We start from the raw sequence: 20570 nt of genomic DNA on the forward strand, positions 1-20570 counted from the left end.
CTGCTATTACTACTGGCGCCACGCCCACCACCAGTTCGTTGCTGCGACTTCGTGTAAGACTAAGTCATCGTCGTCGTCGTTTGGGGGGGGCAATAATAAAAATAAAAATAAAATGAGATGCTGGAGATAAAATGTATCATTCATCCAAGGGAGTGTAATATATTAAAGAGTGGAAAATCTGAAAAAACATGTGAATATTGTTAACATCCTAAAAACATTTAAAATGAAACAAGGGGGTGTGAAATGAATCTGTAACTATGAGATCACAAAATATGTTTATATTCAATTTCTACATTCAGCCCCAAAGGTTCCAAGCTCTGCAATTGAAAAATCCATCTTTGTTCCTCACGTAGCAATGTTTTGTCTGTAATGTGTCTACGCCAGTTACCTCTGAATGGTTTAAAAATGAAGAATTTTAGGTCATGTATTGAATGTCCCAGTGTGACAGCAGAGGAGCGAATGCTACGTTTCTCTTGAGACAACTATGATGTTCTTTAATGTGTGTTTTTATGGGTCTCTTGGTTTTACCTACGTAAACAAGGCGGCATGGGCAAAGTATGACATAAATAACATTGGATGTTGTACAATCTGAGTCATGTTTCAAAGTATATACTCTGCTAGTGCTAGGTATCTGAGGAACACAGCAGCAAATCTGGAAATATCGGGCAGTGGCACCACCAGTGAAAAACAGTATCCTGCTTATAATCGAATGAGAAAAACGCCCAAGTTCCGACCTAAATCAGGAGATGGACGTTTATCTCACAAAAACGAATAAAGCGGTATAATCGAAAGCCGATTTTTGGACGTTTTCAACTGCAATCCGTCGCGGATGCGGACAAAGTTGATGGGGGCGTGTCAGAGGTGTGGCAAAGGCGGAACTGGGGCGTGGTTATCTGCCGAACAGAGATGGGTGCATTTCACCGATAATGGGAAAAAAGTATGCGTTTTTAGCTAGAATTTAGGACACTTTTCCTGGACCCTGTTTTTTCACGAATAAGGCCCCAAAAAGTGCCCTAAATGACCAGATGACCACTGGAGGGAATCGGGGATGACCTCCCCTGACTCCCCCAGTGGTCACTAACCCCCTCCCACCACAAAAAATGAAGTTTCTCAACTTTTTATTTTCACCCTCAAATGTCATACCCACCTCCCTGACAGCAGTATGCAGGTCACTGGAGGAGTTGTTAGGGGGTGCAGTGGACTTCAGGCAGGTGGACCCAGGCCCATCCCCCCTACCTGTTACAATTGTGCTGCTTAATGCTTATTAGTCGTCCAACCCCCCCAAACCCACTGTACCCACATGTAGGTGCCCCCCTTCACCTCTTAGGGCTATAGTAATGGTGTAGACTTGTGGGCAGTGGGTTTTGAGGGGGATTTGGGGGGCTCAACACACAAGGGAAGGGTGCTATGCACCTGGGAGCTCTTTTACCTTTTTGTTTGGTTTTGTAAAAGTGCCCCCTAGGGTGCCCGGTTGGTGTCTTGGCATGTGAGGGGGACCAGTGCACTACGAATCCTGGCCCCTCCCATGAACAAATGCCTTGGATTTATTCGTTTTTGAGCTGGGCGCTTTCATTTTCCATTATCGCTGAAAAACAAAAACGCCCAGCTCACACATTGTTGAATAAAACATGGGCGTCTATTTTTTCCCAAAATACGGTTCGGTCCGCCCCTTCACGGACCCGTTCTTGGAGATAAACGCCCATGGAGATAGGCGTTTTCGTTCAATTATGCCCCTCTATATCACCCAAATTGTCCTGGAGAGAAACAGACCAGGATGCTGGGGGAAAAAAAATTAAGCTGGTGTGGTAGGTGTGTCTGTAGTGTGGTAGGACTAAGAAGCTTGGGGAAAGTGCAGCTGGTACTGAGGCAAATGGGAGAGTGGCAGGGGGCCAGATAAATTGGTCATTGTTGACCTGTGACCCATATGTTTGGCACCTCTGCTCTGCCTAGAATTCTGGATTGCAGGATCAGGTACAGGCAATTAGCAAATTCTAAAAACAAACTGGGAAATGTTAATAAAAACAGAATCCTATCTGAATTAATTACTATTGGTTTATTTTGGAGCATCAATAGATAGGACCCTCTAATATTCTACGAGAATTTCTTTTGTTTCAGTCTTCTAGGCAAATGACTAGTAAAGAACCTAATACGAATTTCAAACTTTTATTTTAGAGCAATAGTAGGATTTGGCCTGAGCCAGTTTCAGTCCGAAACACTGGGATTTGAGCTGCCATTCTTCACTAGGTTTCGCAATTCTGCTGATAAGTAAGTCATTGTTTTCAATTATTTGCCAGTTGTAACAAGTTATGTTGGACCTGCATGAAAATTATACCAAGACTGTAGTACATATGCTTTCAGAATCATGTGTTATCTTTCCTTATCGACTAGTCATACCTGGAGAACGGATCAATTTGATCTTGAAAAAATGTGCAACATGCATGAGTGACACCCACTGTGCCCACAGATACACATTCATGTGATATGCCAAAATGCACACTTATTCACCTAGAAAATAAGGAGATATCGCAAAACAAGCATCAAAATATCTGACTGAAAGGAAACAGCAATCACTGAGATAATCAGGATGTTCTACAGAGGAAAGACCTCGAGAAGCCCCCAGCGTACTAAATGTTTCAGGGGCTGGGCTTCTTCATCATCGGCCAGAAAACCTCTGTGGATGGGTCTATTTTTTAATTTTTAATAAACCGCTTAGTGCATTTAAGTCCACACCAGATATGACTTAGCTTTAACAGGTGTTTAAACGTGGTCGGAGTGCAAGAACAGGAAAAACTTTGGGATTTCCTATTCGAAAATACACGAGAAGGACATTCTTGCGCTGAAAACACCCAAAATCAACAGCCATTTTCTGAAATGAAATGTCCAAAATATGAAAGCCAAAAAAACAGGCACAAAAACATCTATCTGGCATTATTTCTACAAAAATGACCTCACAGACGTCTCTACAGAGCAGAGGGGCAGCCTAGTGGTCAGTGCACTGGACTTTAAATAATGGGACCCAGACACAAATCCTATCTTTATTCCATTGTATGTTATTGTGAGCCTTCCAGGAACAGATAAACCTACTGTGCCTAAAAGTGTACTACTACAATAGCCATCGCTCACGCAGGTATCTTATAAATTCAGTTCCAGAAGATATTTCTATGTCCCAGGAGGGCTCACATATTTGTGCAGAAACATAAGAGTTAAAGTGGGACTTACACCTGGGTCCCATTGTTCAAAGTCCACTGCACTGACCACTAGGCTACTCCTTACAGTTGCTTGCTGTTCTATTAGGAATAGTCACACAATTGAAGAAAACAGTGTATAGATTTTATTGGACAGGAATATTACTACAAGAGGGTAACGTTATCAGAAGATGAAATTAAGCATTATCTAGCTTTATCACCTAGACGCCTAGGCAGGAAATAAACTAGAAAGTGACCAAGACAATTCCGAGGGTCCACAGAATCAAGAATCAGCGTTATCTTTGGATGGAAATGTGATATCCTTGAGACTGAATTATGTAATACTGAAAGCATTTTTGAAGAGGTATGTTTTCAAGGCTGCCCTAAAGTTCATTAAAGAAAGATCAGTACAAAGATCTAAGGATGTAAGATTCCACTGGGTAGGTGCAACAATGGAAAAAAGCAAGTTGATCTGGCAAAGTGTGAATGAATCTGCAAGTAAGAAGGGACAACAAAGAGATGTTGATTAGAAGACAGCAAAGAATGAGAAGGGATATAAGGAACAAGTGACCTAAACAGAAACTGTGGTATTCCAGAATGAAGAATTTGATGTGCTAATACCAAAACTTTAAATGTAAAATGGAATTGAATGGGAAACCAGTGCTCAGAACTCAAGAGATGGGTAACACTATTGTACTTTCTGGACCCATTGATGAGTTTGACTGCAATGTTTTGGATGAGTTGTAAACGACAGAGCTAACAAAGGGGAAGACCATAAAAAAAGAGAATTACAGTAGTTAAGGTGGGAAATTACTGAGGTTTGCACTAACAGGCGAAGTGACTTGAGATCAAAGAGTGAACAGGCAGCTCTAATATGCAGTAAAGTAAAGAATGACCTTTGCACAACAGTAGAGATGTTTTGAGAACAGGAGAAGTGGTTATCAACCACTAACTCAGGGATTTTGACAAAATACAGTATAAGTCAGCAGGGCCAGTTTTAGGAATTGTAGGGCCCTGTGCAGACCAATTCAGTGGGCCCCTCGCCCGCTTGATCACCCGCTTGCACCTGACACCATAAGCCATAATTTATCAGAGTTTAAAAGGAGGTTTAGAGCTCTCAAAACCCCACTTCACCCCATACCTTGAGTTTCTGGGTTTGGCAGCTGATTGGATATGAAAATCGCTGCCACTGCCTGATGCTTTCTACTGAAATGTGGATGCATATTAATGTATGGAGCAAGGAGGTGTTCTGAGACAGGAAGACAGACATGCCAGAGGTGTGCGGCCCCTAGGAGTGCGCAGCTGTGTCGCTCCTGCCTAAGACCGGCCCTGTAAGTTGGCATATACATGCCTAACTTTAGGCTTGAGCACTTTCGCCATGCCAAAGATTGGTGCCTAAATGCTATTCCAGATGTGAGCCCTTGAGCCCAGGTCGAGGCCTAGTATAGGATTTTGGCCAAGGCCTAGGGTGGACCGAACAGGCCCTACGTACCACCCCAGCCACCAAACCCTGCACACTCACAACAGCCAACAGGCACCACCAGAAAGTGAGAGATAGAGAATTCAGGCAGGCCTCATGGCCAATTGGGAACCCACTCACGCAGAGACCAAGCAAGCGGGCCTCATGGCCGACCAGGAACCGAGTCACACTCTTGGAAGGGAGAAGGAACAACAAGGGTTCCACACGGAACTGGGCCACAAGCAGCGTACACAGTGCAGAGTAGAGTCACAAAGGAAAGGGAGAGAGGCAGAAGCCTCTAAAGGTATACAAGGCTGTGCCACAGGCAAACAAGAACACAGGAAGCCCCAGAAGGAAACACTCTAGACTTATTTAACACAGCACTCAAGGAAAAAGGAAACCAACTATAGGAATACACTCTAGGCTGAACCATTCAGCACACAAGGGAACTAGGCTGTACCTACAGCATACAACAATACAGAGAAAGGGGAAGCCACTCATAGGAACACTCTAGGCTGAACCATACAGCACTCAGGGAAAAAGGGGAAGGAAAACCACCTATAGGAATACACTCTAGGCTGAACCATTCAGTACACAAGGGAACTCCTACACACATATAAAGAATTGTCTTACAATATCTGCTTGACACACTACTATCATGTTTTATCATGATCATGTTACCTAAGATCCTCTTGTAACACCAAATGTTAATCTTCTTATATATTCTCTACTACTCATGATGTATTGTAAGCCACATTGAGCCTGCAAAAAGGTGGGAAAATGTGGGATACAAATGCAATAAATAAATAAACAATAAATAAACTAGGCTGTACCTACAGCATACAACCATACAGGGAACACACTAGGATGAGTATACAACATAGAAAGGGAAAGGGAGAACTACCTAAGGAATATACAAAGCTGGCCCCACAACCCCCAATGGAAAAATGGAACTGCTAAAGGGAAAAACAGGGCAGAGCTACTCAGTAGACAAAGATAAAGGGGAGAGTCAGCAAACAGAGGAAGCTGCCTTGACACACATAGACCAGAAAAGAAATGCTGCTCCCCGTACACAGGAGACAGCTACAGCAAACAAAGAGAACTCAAAAAACAAACAAATGAGCAAAATACAAGGACAGGGGGAGGCAGAACCACAGGTAGCAGAGCAGAAGCTCAGCCCCACAAAGGGAACACCGAGGGAGAGAAAGTTAAACAAACAAACTGAAACGACTCAAGGCAAAAGCTTACCCCAGACAGCACTACGTTAGAGAAGGAGAAAGCAAACCAGGTGTGGGGAGTGAGGCAATCAGGCTCATGCTGGGAGTACCCAACACACACATACACACACACACACACACACACACACACACACACACACACACACACAGAAGAAGCAAGCATGAGGAGAAAGGCTAAACTCCATGTGAACACAAGCGACCAAGCGTAGACCTGCTTCAGCAAAGCAATCAGAGCAATCAACGCCAAAGCAATGATTGCAGGGGAAAGGCAGGCTTAAATGGATCAGGCTTCTGACGTCTGCTGGCTCAGCCCCTGACAAGCCAATCAGGAGTGAGTCCCAAACATTCCCATGCCGATCCAGCAGAATCATAACACTAAAGTTGGCAGTTACATGTGTAATTGATAGTATTCTGTAACCTAGGTGTGTATCTGAAGGACCTGCCCCTGACCTGCCCATGGACATGCACCCTTTGTAGTTGCACTACAGCATTTAGGTGCTTTGGGCTAGATTCTATATATGGCGCCTGAAAATTCCACACAGAAAAAAAATATGCCTAGGCGTTTTCTCTATAGTACACCTACATTTTGTAGAATAGGCTTAAATTTCCACACTGAGCACCTCTCCACATGACCAAATTTACTCGTGACCATTTATGCTATGTTTTATTTGGCATAAATCCCGATGCCTAAATTAGGTGCAGTGCGGGTGTATTCTATAACATTGAGCATAGATTTTAGAAATGACCACACCCCGCCCATGGCCATGCCCCCTTGTCAACTATGCAACTTAGAATTTAATCGAGCCACGTTACAGAATACGCTTAACGAGTTGTGCATGTAAATCTTAATGCCAATTAGTGTTGATAACTGTTAACATCCAATTAACAGCTCTGATTAGCTAGTTAACCAATTAAATTATGTGCATTGTTATAGAATACACTTCAATTTTAATGTGGAAATTTAGGCGCAATATATAGAATCCCTGGGTATGTTTATAGAATAGCGCCTATGTACAATTACACACATAGCTACAAATTTGTGCTAATTAGCACCAATTAATTATTTAACAATTAAGTTAGGGGTGCAACTGGCAACATTCTATAATTTGTCTAGTCAAATTTGTGCACTAGGCAGGGGCACAACTGTATAAAATCCGAGGGTTTGTGTGTTTGCTCCTTTAAGACTTTGAAATGTAGGGATTGTACTCCAGAAAACTGTGTGGAGGTAACTCTTTGGGGAAACATCTGTTTTTTTCGATTTTCAAAGCTGGTGTGTGATTTTAAGGGGAGCTAGAATGGTACAGGAGGAGGGCATAGCTAGCATCTTTTCAAAAGAAATGAATGGAGGGAGGGGGTGGTAGTTTGAACCTAGGCTGTCTAGAATGTCATTATTGAAACCAGGAGCTGTTTTCATCTGGCAATGACTGAGGGAAAATGTGTTTTGCTAAAATCTAAATAAAACGGAAACCGAGAACTATTATAAAATCCTGCCAGTTTCCTGCAAAGAAAAGCCACGAAAATGGTATGGGATTTGTGTTGCAAACCGTATGAGGAGAGACTTGCTGACCTGAACATGTATACCTTGGAGGAAAGGAGAAACAGGGGTGATATGATACAGATGTTCAAATATTTGAAAGGTATTAATCCGTAAATGAACCTTTTCCGGAGACAGGAAGGCAGTAGAACTAGAGGACATGAATTGAGGTTGAAGGGGGGCAGACTCAGGACTAATGTCAGGAAGTATTTTTTCATGGAGAGGGTGGTGAATATGTGGAATGCCCTCCTGCGGGAGGTGGTGGAGATGAAAATGGTAATGGAATTCAAACATGCGTGGGTTAAACACATAGGAATCCTGTTTAGAAGGAATGGTTCCTGTGGAATCTTAGCGGAGATTGGGTGGCGACACCGGTAATTGGAAACAAAACAGGAGCTGGACAGACTTCTACGGTCTACGCCCTGATCGTGACTGAATAGATAGGGATGGGGGAGTGTAAATTTTAAGGGGCTTTGATGTTAGCTTCAGAACTTAGTGCAAGAACAGTACTGGGCAGACTTCTAGGGTCTGTGCCCTGAGAAAGGCAAGGACAAATCAAACTCAGGTATACATATAAAGTATCACATACCATGTAAAATGAGTTTATCTTGTTGGGCAGACTGGATGGACCGTACAGGTCTTTATCTGCCGTCATTTGCTATGTTACTATGTTCAGCTCATTTGAGCTTCCTGATCAATTGGAACCTGGAATGACTGTGTCTTCAATCTTCATTTGCTGCTACTCAGGAGTTCCCTCCCCATTCCTTCTTCCTCTATCATTTAGCTCAAACATTACAGTGACAGCCATGTGACTGACAGGCACAAATCCTGATTCCCGTCAGAACTCAGCACAATCATGCTCTTGAGTCAACTAACATGTTTCTTTGCGTATTAAGTCTTTGACAGGGCTGAGGATGATCAAAAGATGTTCTTGGATATTCCTTGTCCACTTAATACATTTTCATCCTTTGAATTTTTTGTTCATTCCAGGAGGAATTTTATTACTGCCGGCGCAGGAGCAGGGATTGCCTCAGTATTTCGGGCTCCTGTGGGTGGTCTTCTCTTTGTCCTGGAGGAGGTGGCCTCCTTCTGGGATATCAGATTGGCCTGGCAGACCTTCTTCTGCTGCTTGATGGCAGTCTTCACCACAGATCTACTCTCCTCTTCATTTTGGTTGTTTGTCTACAGAGGTCATTTTGGATTTTTCAAAGCCGAAAAAAGAATCTTGTTTTGGGTATGTATGAAACCAGCTTGGCTATTTTATTTCTTATTTATTGTTATGCAGTAGAACAAAAGCTTAGTAGAAGTACTGTGTGCTGTGTTATAGGACAGCTGGGATTGTGATGTGGGAAAAAGGCGGCAGAATGATATATTGGGTGACCTTACTGGACAACATCCCTGTGATTAATGAGCGATTTAATGGCCAGACCTAGATTATAGTTCAGGAAAAGACCTAGAACATGAGCTAAAGTCTTTGTTCTACTACTGATTATGTGAACTTCAGAAAGTCATGTAGGATGAGATAGACACAGGAAATGCATTCAGTTGGACAGTGATGGTGATCACCATTTTCTCAGACTTTCTTCATTTAAACGTTTTATAAAAAGTATTCTTAAATATAGTTTTTGTACTGTATTTATGAATTTGTATAGAGAGACTTGTCACATTTTATTTATTTATTTATTTGTTACATTTGTATCCCACATTTTCCTACCTATTTGCAGGCTCAATGTGGCTTACATTTTACCGTAGTGGCGTTCGCCATTTCCGGTATAAACAAATACAAGGTGTTATTGTGGTGGAATAAGGTTCATGTAAGGTACTGTAGGTATGATGGGGTATTTAGGGACTATGAGGGAAGTTGGGTGTGTCCATTCAGGTCTTTGGTTTAGTTGTGTTGCAGGTGTTCAGGCTTTTATGTTGGGTCGATTGGATATGCCTTTCTGAACAGGTTTGTTTTTAGTCCTTTCCGGAAATTTCGGTGGTCATACATTGTTTTTAATATTTTTGGCAGAGTGTTCCATAGTTGTGCACTTAAATAGGAAAAGTTGGATGCATACGTTGATTTGTATTTGAGTCCTTTGCTGCTTGGGTAGTGAAGGTTTAGGTATGATCGTGCTGATCTTATTGTGTTTCTGGTTGGGAGGTCTATGAGGTCTGTCATGTATCCCGGGGCTTCACCGTAGATGATTTTATGAACGAGGGTGCAGATTTTGAAAGTGATACGTTCTTTGATTGGGAGCAAGTGCAGTTTTTGTCGGAGTGGTTTGGCGCTTTCAAAACGTGTTTTTCCAAATATATTCCTGGCTGCTGTGTTTTGAGCGGTCTGAAGTTTCTTTATGATTTGTTCTTTGCAACCTGCATAGATTCTGTTGTAGTAGTCTGCATGGCTCAGTACCATCGATTGTATCAAGTTGCGGAATATTTCCTTCGGGAAGAATGGTTTCACTCGTTTAAGTTTCCACATTGAGTGGAACATTTTCTTTATGGTAGATTTTGCTTGATTCTCCAGTGAGAGGTTCTGGTCGATTATTACTCCGAGAATTTTCAGGGTGTCTGCGATAGGGAGGGTGTAACCTGGGATGTTTATATTTGTGGGTTTGTATGTGTTGTATTGGGATGAGATGATAAGACAGTGTGTTTTTTCTATGTTGAGTTTTAATTGAATGCGTTTGCCCATGAGTTCATGATATTCAGACTGAGTTCGATTTCATTGTTGATTTCAGTCGGATCGTGTTTGTAGGGGATATATATTGTGACGTCATCTGCGTATATGAATGGGTTAAGGCCTTGAATGGATAAAGACTTGGCTAGTGGGGTCATCATGCGGTTGAAAAGGATCGGTGATAGTGGTGATCCTTGCGGTACTCCGCAGTCTGGTTTTCAAGGTGATGATATGTTTGCGCTAGCTTTCACTTGATATGTTCTTGTGGTTAGGAAGCCCTTGATCCATTTGAGTGTGTTTCCGCTGATTCCGAAATAGTCTAGGAGTCTTAATAATATGTTATGATTGACCATTTTGAAAGCACTGGACATGTCAAATTGTAGGAGGAGTATGCTTTTACCGATTGCTATTTCCTGCTTGAATTTAGTTAAGAGAATGAGTAGTACTGTTTCGGTGCTGTGTAGAGGGCGGAATCCTGATTGTGATTCACGTAGTATTGAGAATTTGTCTATGTAATCATTAAGTTGTTTGGTTATCAGGCCTTAACTTTTTATTAAGAAACTTTCACAAAATGTACTAAATTAGAAATAAGTAGAAGGTATTTTGGTGTGTAAAACAAAGTTACTCACCTGTAGCAGGTGTTCTCCAAGGACAGCGGGATGAATATTGGTTGATATCACCCCGACGGAGCCTGAGTGGGAATACTGCCAAGTTTATATCTAGAAACCTTTGGAAGCCATGCACCACACATGCGTGCGTCTCCTTCCTTGCTGCTGTCATGCAAGACCCAGTCAGTCTAATTTTTATAGCTGATAGAATTCAACTCCTAGGGGAGTGTGGCATGTATGCAAGATTATTCATTCCACTGTCCTTGGAGAACACCTGCTACAGGTCAGTAACTTTATTTTCTCTAAGGATGTGTATATTCATATATATGGGAATCCCTAGTTACCAGGTTGCCTCAAACAAAAAATAGGGATTAACAACAAGGCTTACAACAGGAATGGGCTTTGAACAGGAACTAGACAACAAAGGCCTTTATTTTAGAAGCATCCCCATATTTAAATGGCAGCATCTAAACATTAGGAAAGGCCCAGACATTTAAATGCCATTTCAGAACAGGGACCATTCAGATGGGGAAGAAGCTCACTATGTCTAAATGGCAGAGTGTGCTTGGAGGGCGGAGAAAGGATTGGCTTGACTACGGTTCAGATGTGCATTTCCTAATTCACATAAGGAATGCATGGAGAGCTGGGCACTTGCATTTATACCTGCTCAGAGGCATGGTTAAATGCCTACTGTAGGGGCAAATATAAATCCCAGTGTTACCAGTCTCTGAGAGACCAGCCTCCCCCCCTTCCATTCCCACTCCCATGGCAGTCTTCAGAACCCTCCTTCATGTCATCCCTGACAGCACAATGCCCCCTCCCACACACATTGGTCTGAGGTTATAAGGGGTCATCTGGCATGGGAAACATTCAGCCTTTCTCCTATTGGTGGTCATCTGGGATGGTTACTATGGTCTCCTGGATCCAGTCTAAAGCAGCGTTGAGCTTTTGACTGGTGGCTAAGACTCCTATCCCTAGTCCACTGAAGGCATTATAACATTAACAAGCATGAACAGGCCAGGACAACGCTGTGGCAATCATATATATCCTTCCCTTCTTGATTCAGGATTTGTGGGAATTGATGTTCTAAAAATCCTGAAAACTCAAGAAGGGAAAGATATATTGGATTGCCACATCGTTGTCCTGGCCTATTCATTCAAGCTTAAAGTTGACATTAACAAACATCCAGGGAACAGCACATACCAAAACAAATATACAAGTATAAAATCAACTCCAGATATCTCTTGTCTGTCTACCTTCTCCCTCCCCCATCGAGCTGGGATACCTTCCACCCACCGGTATTAATGTACTACTACTCTTAGCTGAGTTATAGTGCAGTTTATGCATTAGTTTGAGTAATCCAAATGTAGAAGATATCAGTCGGATAACTAGTCAAATTAAGAGGAGCCCACAATTTCTCATAATCCTCTTTAAGACCGTTTAACAAGCTAGTGAGCTTTTTAAATATATGTCGTTCTTAAGTATCTCCTGCTAGTGATGGACCATTCTCGTTCTTCTACTTCCTAGCTATCCCCATTTTAGCTGCCAACACCAAAAGGTAGGAAAGATGATGGGATTTGATTACTGCCTTTCTGTGATTACAAAGTGTTTTTTTAAACATACGTATTATATACATGTGCTTATTTTGTACCTGGGGTAATGCTGAGAGACTGAGCCGGGCCCAGGGCAGGGCCACCAGCACCGGGCCAGGGCCGCTACCCCCCTCCAGGATCATTACTGCCCCCCCCCCCCGGATCGCTACCACCGTCCCCCAGGATCACAAGTGGCTTGGCTGGCGGGGGTTCCAAGGCCTCACCAGCACAAGAGGTCTTCCTCCAGCACTGGTCTTTCCTCTGCCACTTTGCCTGCCCCTGCGGCTGCTTTTCTCTCATGTTGCTCATGCTTGGTTTGCTCGGTTTCAAAACCAAGCATGTGCAGCCTGAGGGCCCACCAGCCGCTTGGCAGGCAATGCAAGGGGGGCCTGGTGCCAGAGTTTTCTCTCTCCTGCTCCTGTCGGGATGCGATCACCCAGGTCCTGTCAGGAGCAGGAGAGAGAGACCCTGGCGCCGGGCCCCCCTTGGAGGCCCAGGTCCGAGGAATTTTGCCCCCTCCTGCCCCCCTCTCGGTGGCCCTGGGGTAATGGAGGGTTAAGTGACTTGCCCAGAGTCACAAGGAGCTGTAGTGGGTCTTGAACTTGGTTCCCTTGGTTCTTAGGCCACAGCACTAACCATTAGGCTACTCCTCTGCTGTGCTGTGCTCCATGGAGGCTTCTTAAAGGTTCCACACCCTGGAATTAGACCAAAAGACAATGTCCAGGATCATTTATCCAGTCTTCTCCTGTCCATTTTTCGCCTTTTCCCAAACCCCCTCCCAATATTTCCTAATATTGGGGCAGAGCCACCACATATGTCCACAAAGTGCCCTGCATGCCACAGTTCCCTGTTCCCATCCCCCTCTCGCTGCCTTCTAATTGGAGTCCAAGATGTTCTGTGCACTACCTGGTATTGCAATTGGGGTCGATATTCAAAGTGATTTAATTGGCCAGAAATGGCTCTTGGCTGGTTAAATTGTGTGTTCAGGACTATCTGGTCATATTCAGCAGCACTTAACCGGATAGTACCACTGAAAATGTCTGGTTAGTGCCCAATGTGAAACCAGCTACTTTGTGGGCGGAGTTAGCAGTTGGTCGGTTAAAGTGTCCAATGTTCCCATCGATCTGCTCCCATATGGCTTATTACGGGAACATTGGACACTAAAGGGTTAAGTGCCGATATTCAGCACTCAACTGGCCAAGGTGACTGCATAAATAGGGCCATATAAAACGCAGTCCTATTTTTAGGTGGTGATGGCCCCATAAACCCAGAAATTCAATGCCAGAGCCCGGACATAATCTGCCATTGAATTACCAGGGATAACGCCAGGGGCAAGCAGCAAAATGCTAATTGCCGCCAGTTGAATATCGGGCCCATAATTGTTTATACTTGGTGATGGATGTGTATATGAATGTACTTATAAATTAGGCCCCCAGCTCTCCTTATCTAAGGTAAATCCCAACTAATTCTCCCAGACCCTTACCTTTTCCTCTACTGTTTTTGAATGGAGAGGATCCAAAGTTGCATATAAGAGCAGTTTTCTTCCCTGCTGTGAATTAAACAGGACAACTTCTAACATAGTGGGATCTCTGTATAACCCAGCCTAGATTTCAGAACCTAGTAAAAAGTATCTGCCCTGAAAAAATTGATAGAAAAGGATCCTCCAGTGCAGTAAAGACTGTAGCTAGTCCTGATTCAACAGAGATCCTTGAAAAAATATGTATCTGTGCACTGAGAGACCTACCTCCATCAACCTGTTCCGTAAGGGTGGAAAATAACCAGTAGACCAAGGATAAAAATGTTTAAGCAAACTATATAGACCAGTCATACCGTTCATATTCAGTGAAATCTTTGCCAATTCCCACATCTGCAATAAGGGGGCCAGAAGTAAATGACCATCATATTACCCTCCCCCTTGAGCTTAGAAGTAAAGAACGTAAGTGTTGCCAAACTGGGACAGACTGAAGGTCCATCAAGCCCAGCATCCTGTTTCCAACAGAGGCCAATCCAGGTTATAAGTACCTGACAAGATCCCAAAACAGTACAATAAATTTTATGCAGCTTATCCTAGAAATAAGCAGTGGAGTTTCTCAAGTCCATCTTGATAGTGGCTTATGGACTTTTCTTTTAGGAAGATAGCCAAATCTTTTTTAAACCCCGCTGAGGTAACTGCTTTTACTACATTCTCTGGCAACGAATTCCACATTTTAATTACATGTTGAGTGAAGAAATATTTTCTCAGATTTGTTTTAAATTTACTACTTAGTAGCTTCATTGCGTGCTCCCTAGTCCTAGTATTTTTGGAAAGAGTAAACAAGCGATTCATGTCTACCTGTTCCACTCCACTCATTATTTTATAGACCTCTGTCATATCTCCCCTCAGCTGTCTTTTCTCTAAGCTGAAGAGCCCTAGCCGCTTTAGCCTTTCCTCACAGGGAAGTCGTTCCATCCCCTTTATCATTTTCATTGCCCTTCTCTGTACCTTTTCTAATTCCACTATATCTTTTTTGAAATGCGGCAACCAGAATTGACACAATATTCAAGGTGCAGTTGCACCATGGAGCGATACAAAGGTATTATAATGTCCTCAGTTTTGTTTTCCATTCCTTTCCTAATACTACTACTACTTATCATTTCTATAGCGCTACCGGACATATGCAGCGCTTCACACTTGAACATGGAGAGACAGTCCCTGCTCGATAGAGCTTACAATCTAATTATGACAGACAAACAGGACAAGTAAGGGATAAGGGTTAGGACCTAATAATACCTAACATTCTATTTGCTTTCTTAGCGGCCACTGCACACTGAGCAGAGGGTTTCAACGTATCATCAATGATGATGCCTAGATCCCTTTCCTGGTTGGTGACTCCTAATGGTTTTTGGTTCGTGCTGGGCCAGTTTTTACTGTGTCTGGGAAAAAGAGCTTTTTTTTTTTGAATGGGTCAGGAAAAGTGCCTGCTGTAAAACTGAAATCAGCATGTGCCGATTTATGGCCTGAGACTTTAATGCCACCCATTGATCTACTACTACTACTTATCATTTCTATAGCGCTACAAGGCATACGCAGCGCTGTACACCATACACAAAAAGACAGTCCCTGCTCAAAGAGCTTAAAATCTAGATAAGACAGGTAAACAGACAGAACAATTAAGGGTAAGGAATTAAAGAGGTGAGGATAAAAGGACAGGGCAAGTGAGTTAGGAGTCAAAACCAATGGTAAAGAGGTGGATTTTGAGTTTGGACTTGAAAACGGCCAAAGACGGGGCTAGACGTACAGGCTCGGGAAGTCTATTCCAGACTTGAGGTGCAGCAAGATAAAAGGAACGAAGTCTTGAATTAGTAGTAGAGGAGAAGGGGACAGACAAGAGAGATTTATCTATAGAACGGAGTACTCGAGGTGGGGCATAGGGAGAGACAAGAGTGGAGAGGTTCTGGGGAGCAGCAGAGTGAATGCACTTAAAGGTCAATAGGAGAAGTTTGAATTGAATACGGAAATGGATAGGGAGCCAGTGAAGTGACTTAAGGAGGGGGCTAATGTAGTGATAAGGGCTCATGCGCTACACATGCAGTTACTAGTCAGCACGTGCCAACTACTGATTAACGCCAGAAACATTGCGCATGGTAGGAAATAAAAGAAATAATTTGTCCTGGTGATATGGGTGCGTGCGAAATCTGAAATTACTGCCAGGGGGCTGTGCTAGCCTGGCAGTGGTCTCATTTTGGCATGTGCTGCATGTGTGTAGAGCCTACCGCTCCTTTGTAAAAGGGCCCCTTAAACTTTTAAATGTCTCTCCTGCAAGAACTATGATTTCTCTTTTCTCCTAAGAACACTTCATTGGGAAGGGTTGGCTTTGGGGAGGTGGGAGGGATACAGGATCCGGTTGCTGTAATTTGCTATGCTTATGTTTGCTGTTTGGTTTTATGAAATTGCTTTAAACATTTTGCTGTGAATAACAATAAAAAGGATTGAAACATAAAAACTACAGTGTGGGCCCTCACTGCCACCCATTTGTAGATGGTAAGGGCTCATCTGGTATTTGTGTGCAAACATTTGGCAGTTACCGCAGGATGGCTGAGCGCATCCTGCGTTACATCATTTTTAGCTGTGTTAGGTGCATGTTAGTGCATATCACAGCTTAGTAGAAGGCCCCTTTATCTTCCTGTGCCCCAGGTTACCAACTATTAGGTGGTAATAATAAGAAGATATATCCTCGCTTCCTTCCCTTTTGGAAGCCTATACACAGTCCAGATGCCAGACGTGCCCTACTAAGCCACCCAGAGGTGGCAATATGATAGTGATTCTGCAATATATGAATTCAGATTATCTTAAAATGTTCTATTGTGCCCATTTATAGCAGTGAACCATCATTTCTGAGCCATAAGGAATGCCTGGTATATAGCGCTCAGAAAGGACATGTCATTTAGTCTAAGCTTCTTTTTTCATCTGTTGAGCTGGCATGGTAGCTATAGAAGCCGGAAGGCTTCCTTGCAAATCTGTGATTCTCATCATTAAAAATCAGGTTTAGAGCTGCAGTCTTTGTACTGTGGAATGTGTTTAGATGTTGTGTGACAAGCAGCACAATTGCTCCTCAGTGCTCTCTCTCACCTGGGGCTTTGTTGCCAAGCAGCTCCTGGCATTCCAGTTAACAATGCCAATTATAATGGACAGTGCTCTACTGAAGAAAGCATTTTTCTGTGCTATGTAGAGCCTAATATTTATCTTAAACCTGATGTGCATGCTGTTTAAATCTACTGTGCATTTTGTTTTATTTTCTTTCGTTTATCTGATTTGTTAAACATACCAGTCCGTGACAGATGAATTTATATATGGTAATATACAGTTACAGTGATACTAGCTAGTATTTAATGAATGGTTGGTAAATTTCTTCATTGAAATCAATGAAATCTTTTACTCACTGTAGATACAGTTCCTTTCAGCAGCTATGTGTGTGTTTATTAGGGATGTATACAGGGAAAAGTTTTTGGTTCAGTTTAATTTTGGATCAATTATCCATTTAGTTTGTTTTCAGTTTCTGAAATATTTGTTTCATTTGGGTCCATTAAAGTCCATGGTTCAGTCAGTTTTGCACTCAACAATAGGGTTTTTGATCCACCTTCACTGAGATTTGTATGAGTATTGCAGGCAGGCATCTCCCAGGAAGGTCACAGTTCTACAAGGCATCAAGAGTGACACAGACTCCATGGGGGCCAAAAGAAGGGCAGAGGGCACTAAGGGGTCCTTTTACTAAGGTGCACTGAAAATGGCCTGCACTAGTGTAAGCACATGTTTTGGACGCGCGCAGATCCATTTTTCAGTGCACCTGTAAAAAATGCCTTTTTTAAAATTTTGGCCGAAAATGGATGTGCAGCATTGACTTAGTGGTAAGGTCTCACGTGTTAACCAGCTGGTAATGATCTACGTGCATTGAATGCTTTTTACTGCCTGGTTAGCACCGCATACCAGAAAATAAAAATTATTTTCCGTCATGTGTAAAAAATGAAATTACCGTCAGGACCACGGGGTAGCCGCATAGTAAGAGTGATATGAAGACTCCAAGCCACCATAGAAAAGCAAAGCAACACCAGCAGTGGAAAGAAGACGCCAAGGCACCAGGAAAAGGGCAAAGCAGCAAAAATATCACAGGAAGATGCTTAGGCATTGGAAGATGGACCACAGATTTTTTTTTTTTTTAAAAACCTATGCTGAAAGCTCACCTTTTCACTACTGCCTTTGGCTCCTACTCATTGCCTACTCATTTACCCTCCCTCCGTTCCTCTTTACCCTGTAATTTCTTGTCTATTTGTTTTACCTAGATTGTAAGCTCTTTGAGCAGGGACTGTCTCTCGATGTCAAATGCACAGCACTGCGTGCATCTGGTAGCACTATATAAATGCTATTAGTAGTAGTTACATTTGTACCCCACGCTTTCCCACTCATAACAGGTTCAATGCGGCTTACATATTATATACAGGTACTTATTTGTACCTGGGGGCAATGGAGGTTTAAGTGACTTGCCCAGAGTCACAAGGAGCTGCCTGTGCCTGCAGTGGGAATCAAACCCAGTTCCCCAGGACCAAAGTCCACCACACTAACCACTAGGCCACTCCTCCATCCTGCAGTAACAGTCTCAGCAGATTATCAATATCATTGTTATGACAATAATTTGCCAATGGTTTTGCCCCTTTTCTACGCCACCACAGGACAGTCCTCAAACCCCAGATGTAGTTGAAATAGATGCCAATATTGGCTAATGATCTGTTCCAGTTTGTCTGCCAAAGTAGAAAAAGTCAGTACACAAGTTAAAAGTGATTCTTCTTCCTGTTTTCTTTTTGCCTTAAGGTAGAGGATGCTGGGCAAATCGTGCATGTAAATATATTTCCATTATAGCCCTCTTTGGGTAACCACAAGCTTTGAAGCGTTCTGACAATTGTTTTGCTTGAGACTTATATTCCTCAAGTAAAGAACAAATATGGCGAATTTGTAAAAATTGATTTATCATCAGGCTTCTCTTCAATTGATATGGATGACGGTTGAGCCATGAGGGCATCTGGCTGTATTATCAAGGCTTAGCATTCAACCCTTGCTCACACTATCATAGCAGTATATGATACAAGTTCATAGGATAACATCAGACTCGATTACACTGGTGGGCAAGTTATTTTATTTGCCAAACCCCTGAAGAGATTACTTTGTTGGAGTGGAGCCTAGTAAATAGGTGCTACTGCCTTTGGTGGTTGAAGAGAGATCTACACAACTCATTTCTTTGGTCTTTGAGCAAGACTTAAGCGTTATATGTGATTTTACTTCAGAATTATGCAAAAGTTGTTTATGGAATATAAAGCTTGAATTTTTTCTGACTTAGTGAGGACTACTCAGGAAAGGCATAGAGCCTTCCTAGCTATGCATTGCAAAGTGTGAGAATTGGGTAAAGTGTTTTTTTTTTTACACATCCATGTAAATGTTTGACTAAATTTGCTGATTTAAATTATGTTTCTTTTATTCCAGAACAATCTTGTTGTTTTTTTTCCTTGACTCTAAAAACATCACCAGTAGCGGTGTTGAAATTGCTTGGTTGGATATAAGAGGGAATCGTACTTTTTATCAGGTGATCAATAATGGGGGATAATTGAATTATAAATGAGGCCTATTGTCCATAGCCTTTGCCCACTGGATGTCTTTTTTTCCTCATTGTTCGCTCTGATTACTTTTCATATTTCAAATTTTCCTCTCCCGTTTGTTTAGGATTTAATGAGGCCATTCTTACATAATGTACACATTTCCCTATGCTTTGATGCTTATTTTAGAAGCATCTTCAAGTGTAAATAGTATTATTTGCACATGTTGTGAGGAGAGGCAGGATGTCCACATACAGGACAGGGAAAGAACTAGAAACATGTTGTACAAAGCAGGTGTCTCCACATTTCTCCAAGCCCTAAGGTAGAGGGGAGGGGAAAAAAGGTAGGTACACAGGCAGTTCAGCCAGCAGGCAAGGAGCAACCTTATCTTAATCCAGGGAGGCTACCTGGCACTTGTATAATATTTGCAATTAGTTTTGCATAAATCACTTTAACGCCATGTAAAAAGCGGTATATAAAATCAATAAATCTAATCCAGATGGGAAAAGGGAGAGGAGCTGATGGAATATTCAGTGGACCCTCCTAGAAATAGGGAGTGTCAACTTCCAGCTAAGATGTCAAAACAGCAGGGAGAGAGTAAAACAATTTGAGAAGCAAAGGAGATAGAGGAAGCCCTGTGTACTCCTTGCCTTGCTGATTTATAGTCATAATCAATCTTTTTATTTTTGATATACTGTAAAGTCATCAAAAAAATATCTAAGCAGTTCACAAAGTTAAAAGATAAGGGGAGCAAGTGAGGTACAAAACAAAAGACAAATGACACGAATGGGGAAGGAACATAAAACAAAAAGGAAAGCAACTTGTTACAACACATCAAGCCTGTCTGCAAAGGCATGAAGGTGGGGGGTGGTCATGGGAAAACAAGAGGAGGTGTATTGCCATATTGAGAAGAGTAATAAGAGCCAGATCAGGGGAATCAAGAATGAGCAAGTCATATGTTTCTAAAGACACTTTTACATTTCTGAAATGAGAGCTAAGTGAGAATGGAAGGCCATTCCAGAGGATGGGCACCAGAATAGAAAAGCAGGAACTACGTATGGTGTCAAGCCAGATGTGATGGTGTGAAGGAATCGTAATAATTTCTATAGCACTACTAGATGTATGCAGTGCAGTACACATTGTAAGCAGGTACTTTCTCTGTCCTTAGAG

At 42.4% G+C, this 20570-nt stretch overlaps 1 protein-coding gene across 2 annotated transcripts in view; it reads left to right on the forward strand.

Annotated features, from left to right (window-relative positions):
- LOC115477376 (chloride channel protein C-like) overlaps window positions 1-20570 on the forward strand; it is a 284847-nt gene that overhangs the window by 62023 nt on the left and 202254 nt on the right. For both annotated transcript variants that reach the window (XM_030214217.1, XM_030214225.1), the window contains exons 5-6: window positions 2173-2265; window positions 8407-8650. In XM_030214217.1, coding sequence (XP_030070077.1) covers window positions 2173-2265; window positions 8407-8650 — 337 coding nt within the window. The remainder of the gene's footprint in view (window positions 1-2172; window positions 2266-8406; window positions 8651-20570) is intronic.

Source organism: Microcaecilia unicolor, chromosome 1 (genome assembly GCF_901765095.1).
Source record: "Microcaecilia unicolor chromosome 1, aMicUni1.1, whole genome shotgun sequence".
Lineage (NCBI taxonomy): Eukaryota > Metazoa > Chordata > Amphibia > Gymnophiona > Siphonopidae > Microcaecilia > Microcaecilia unicolor.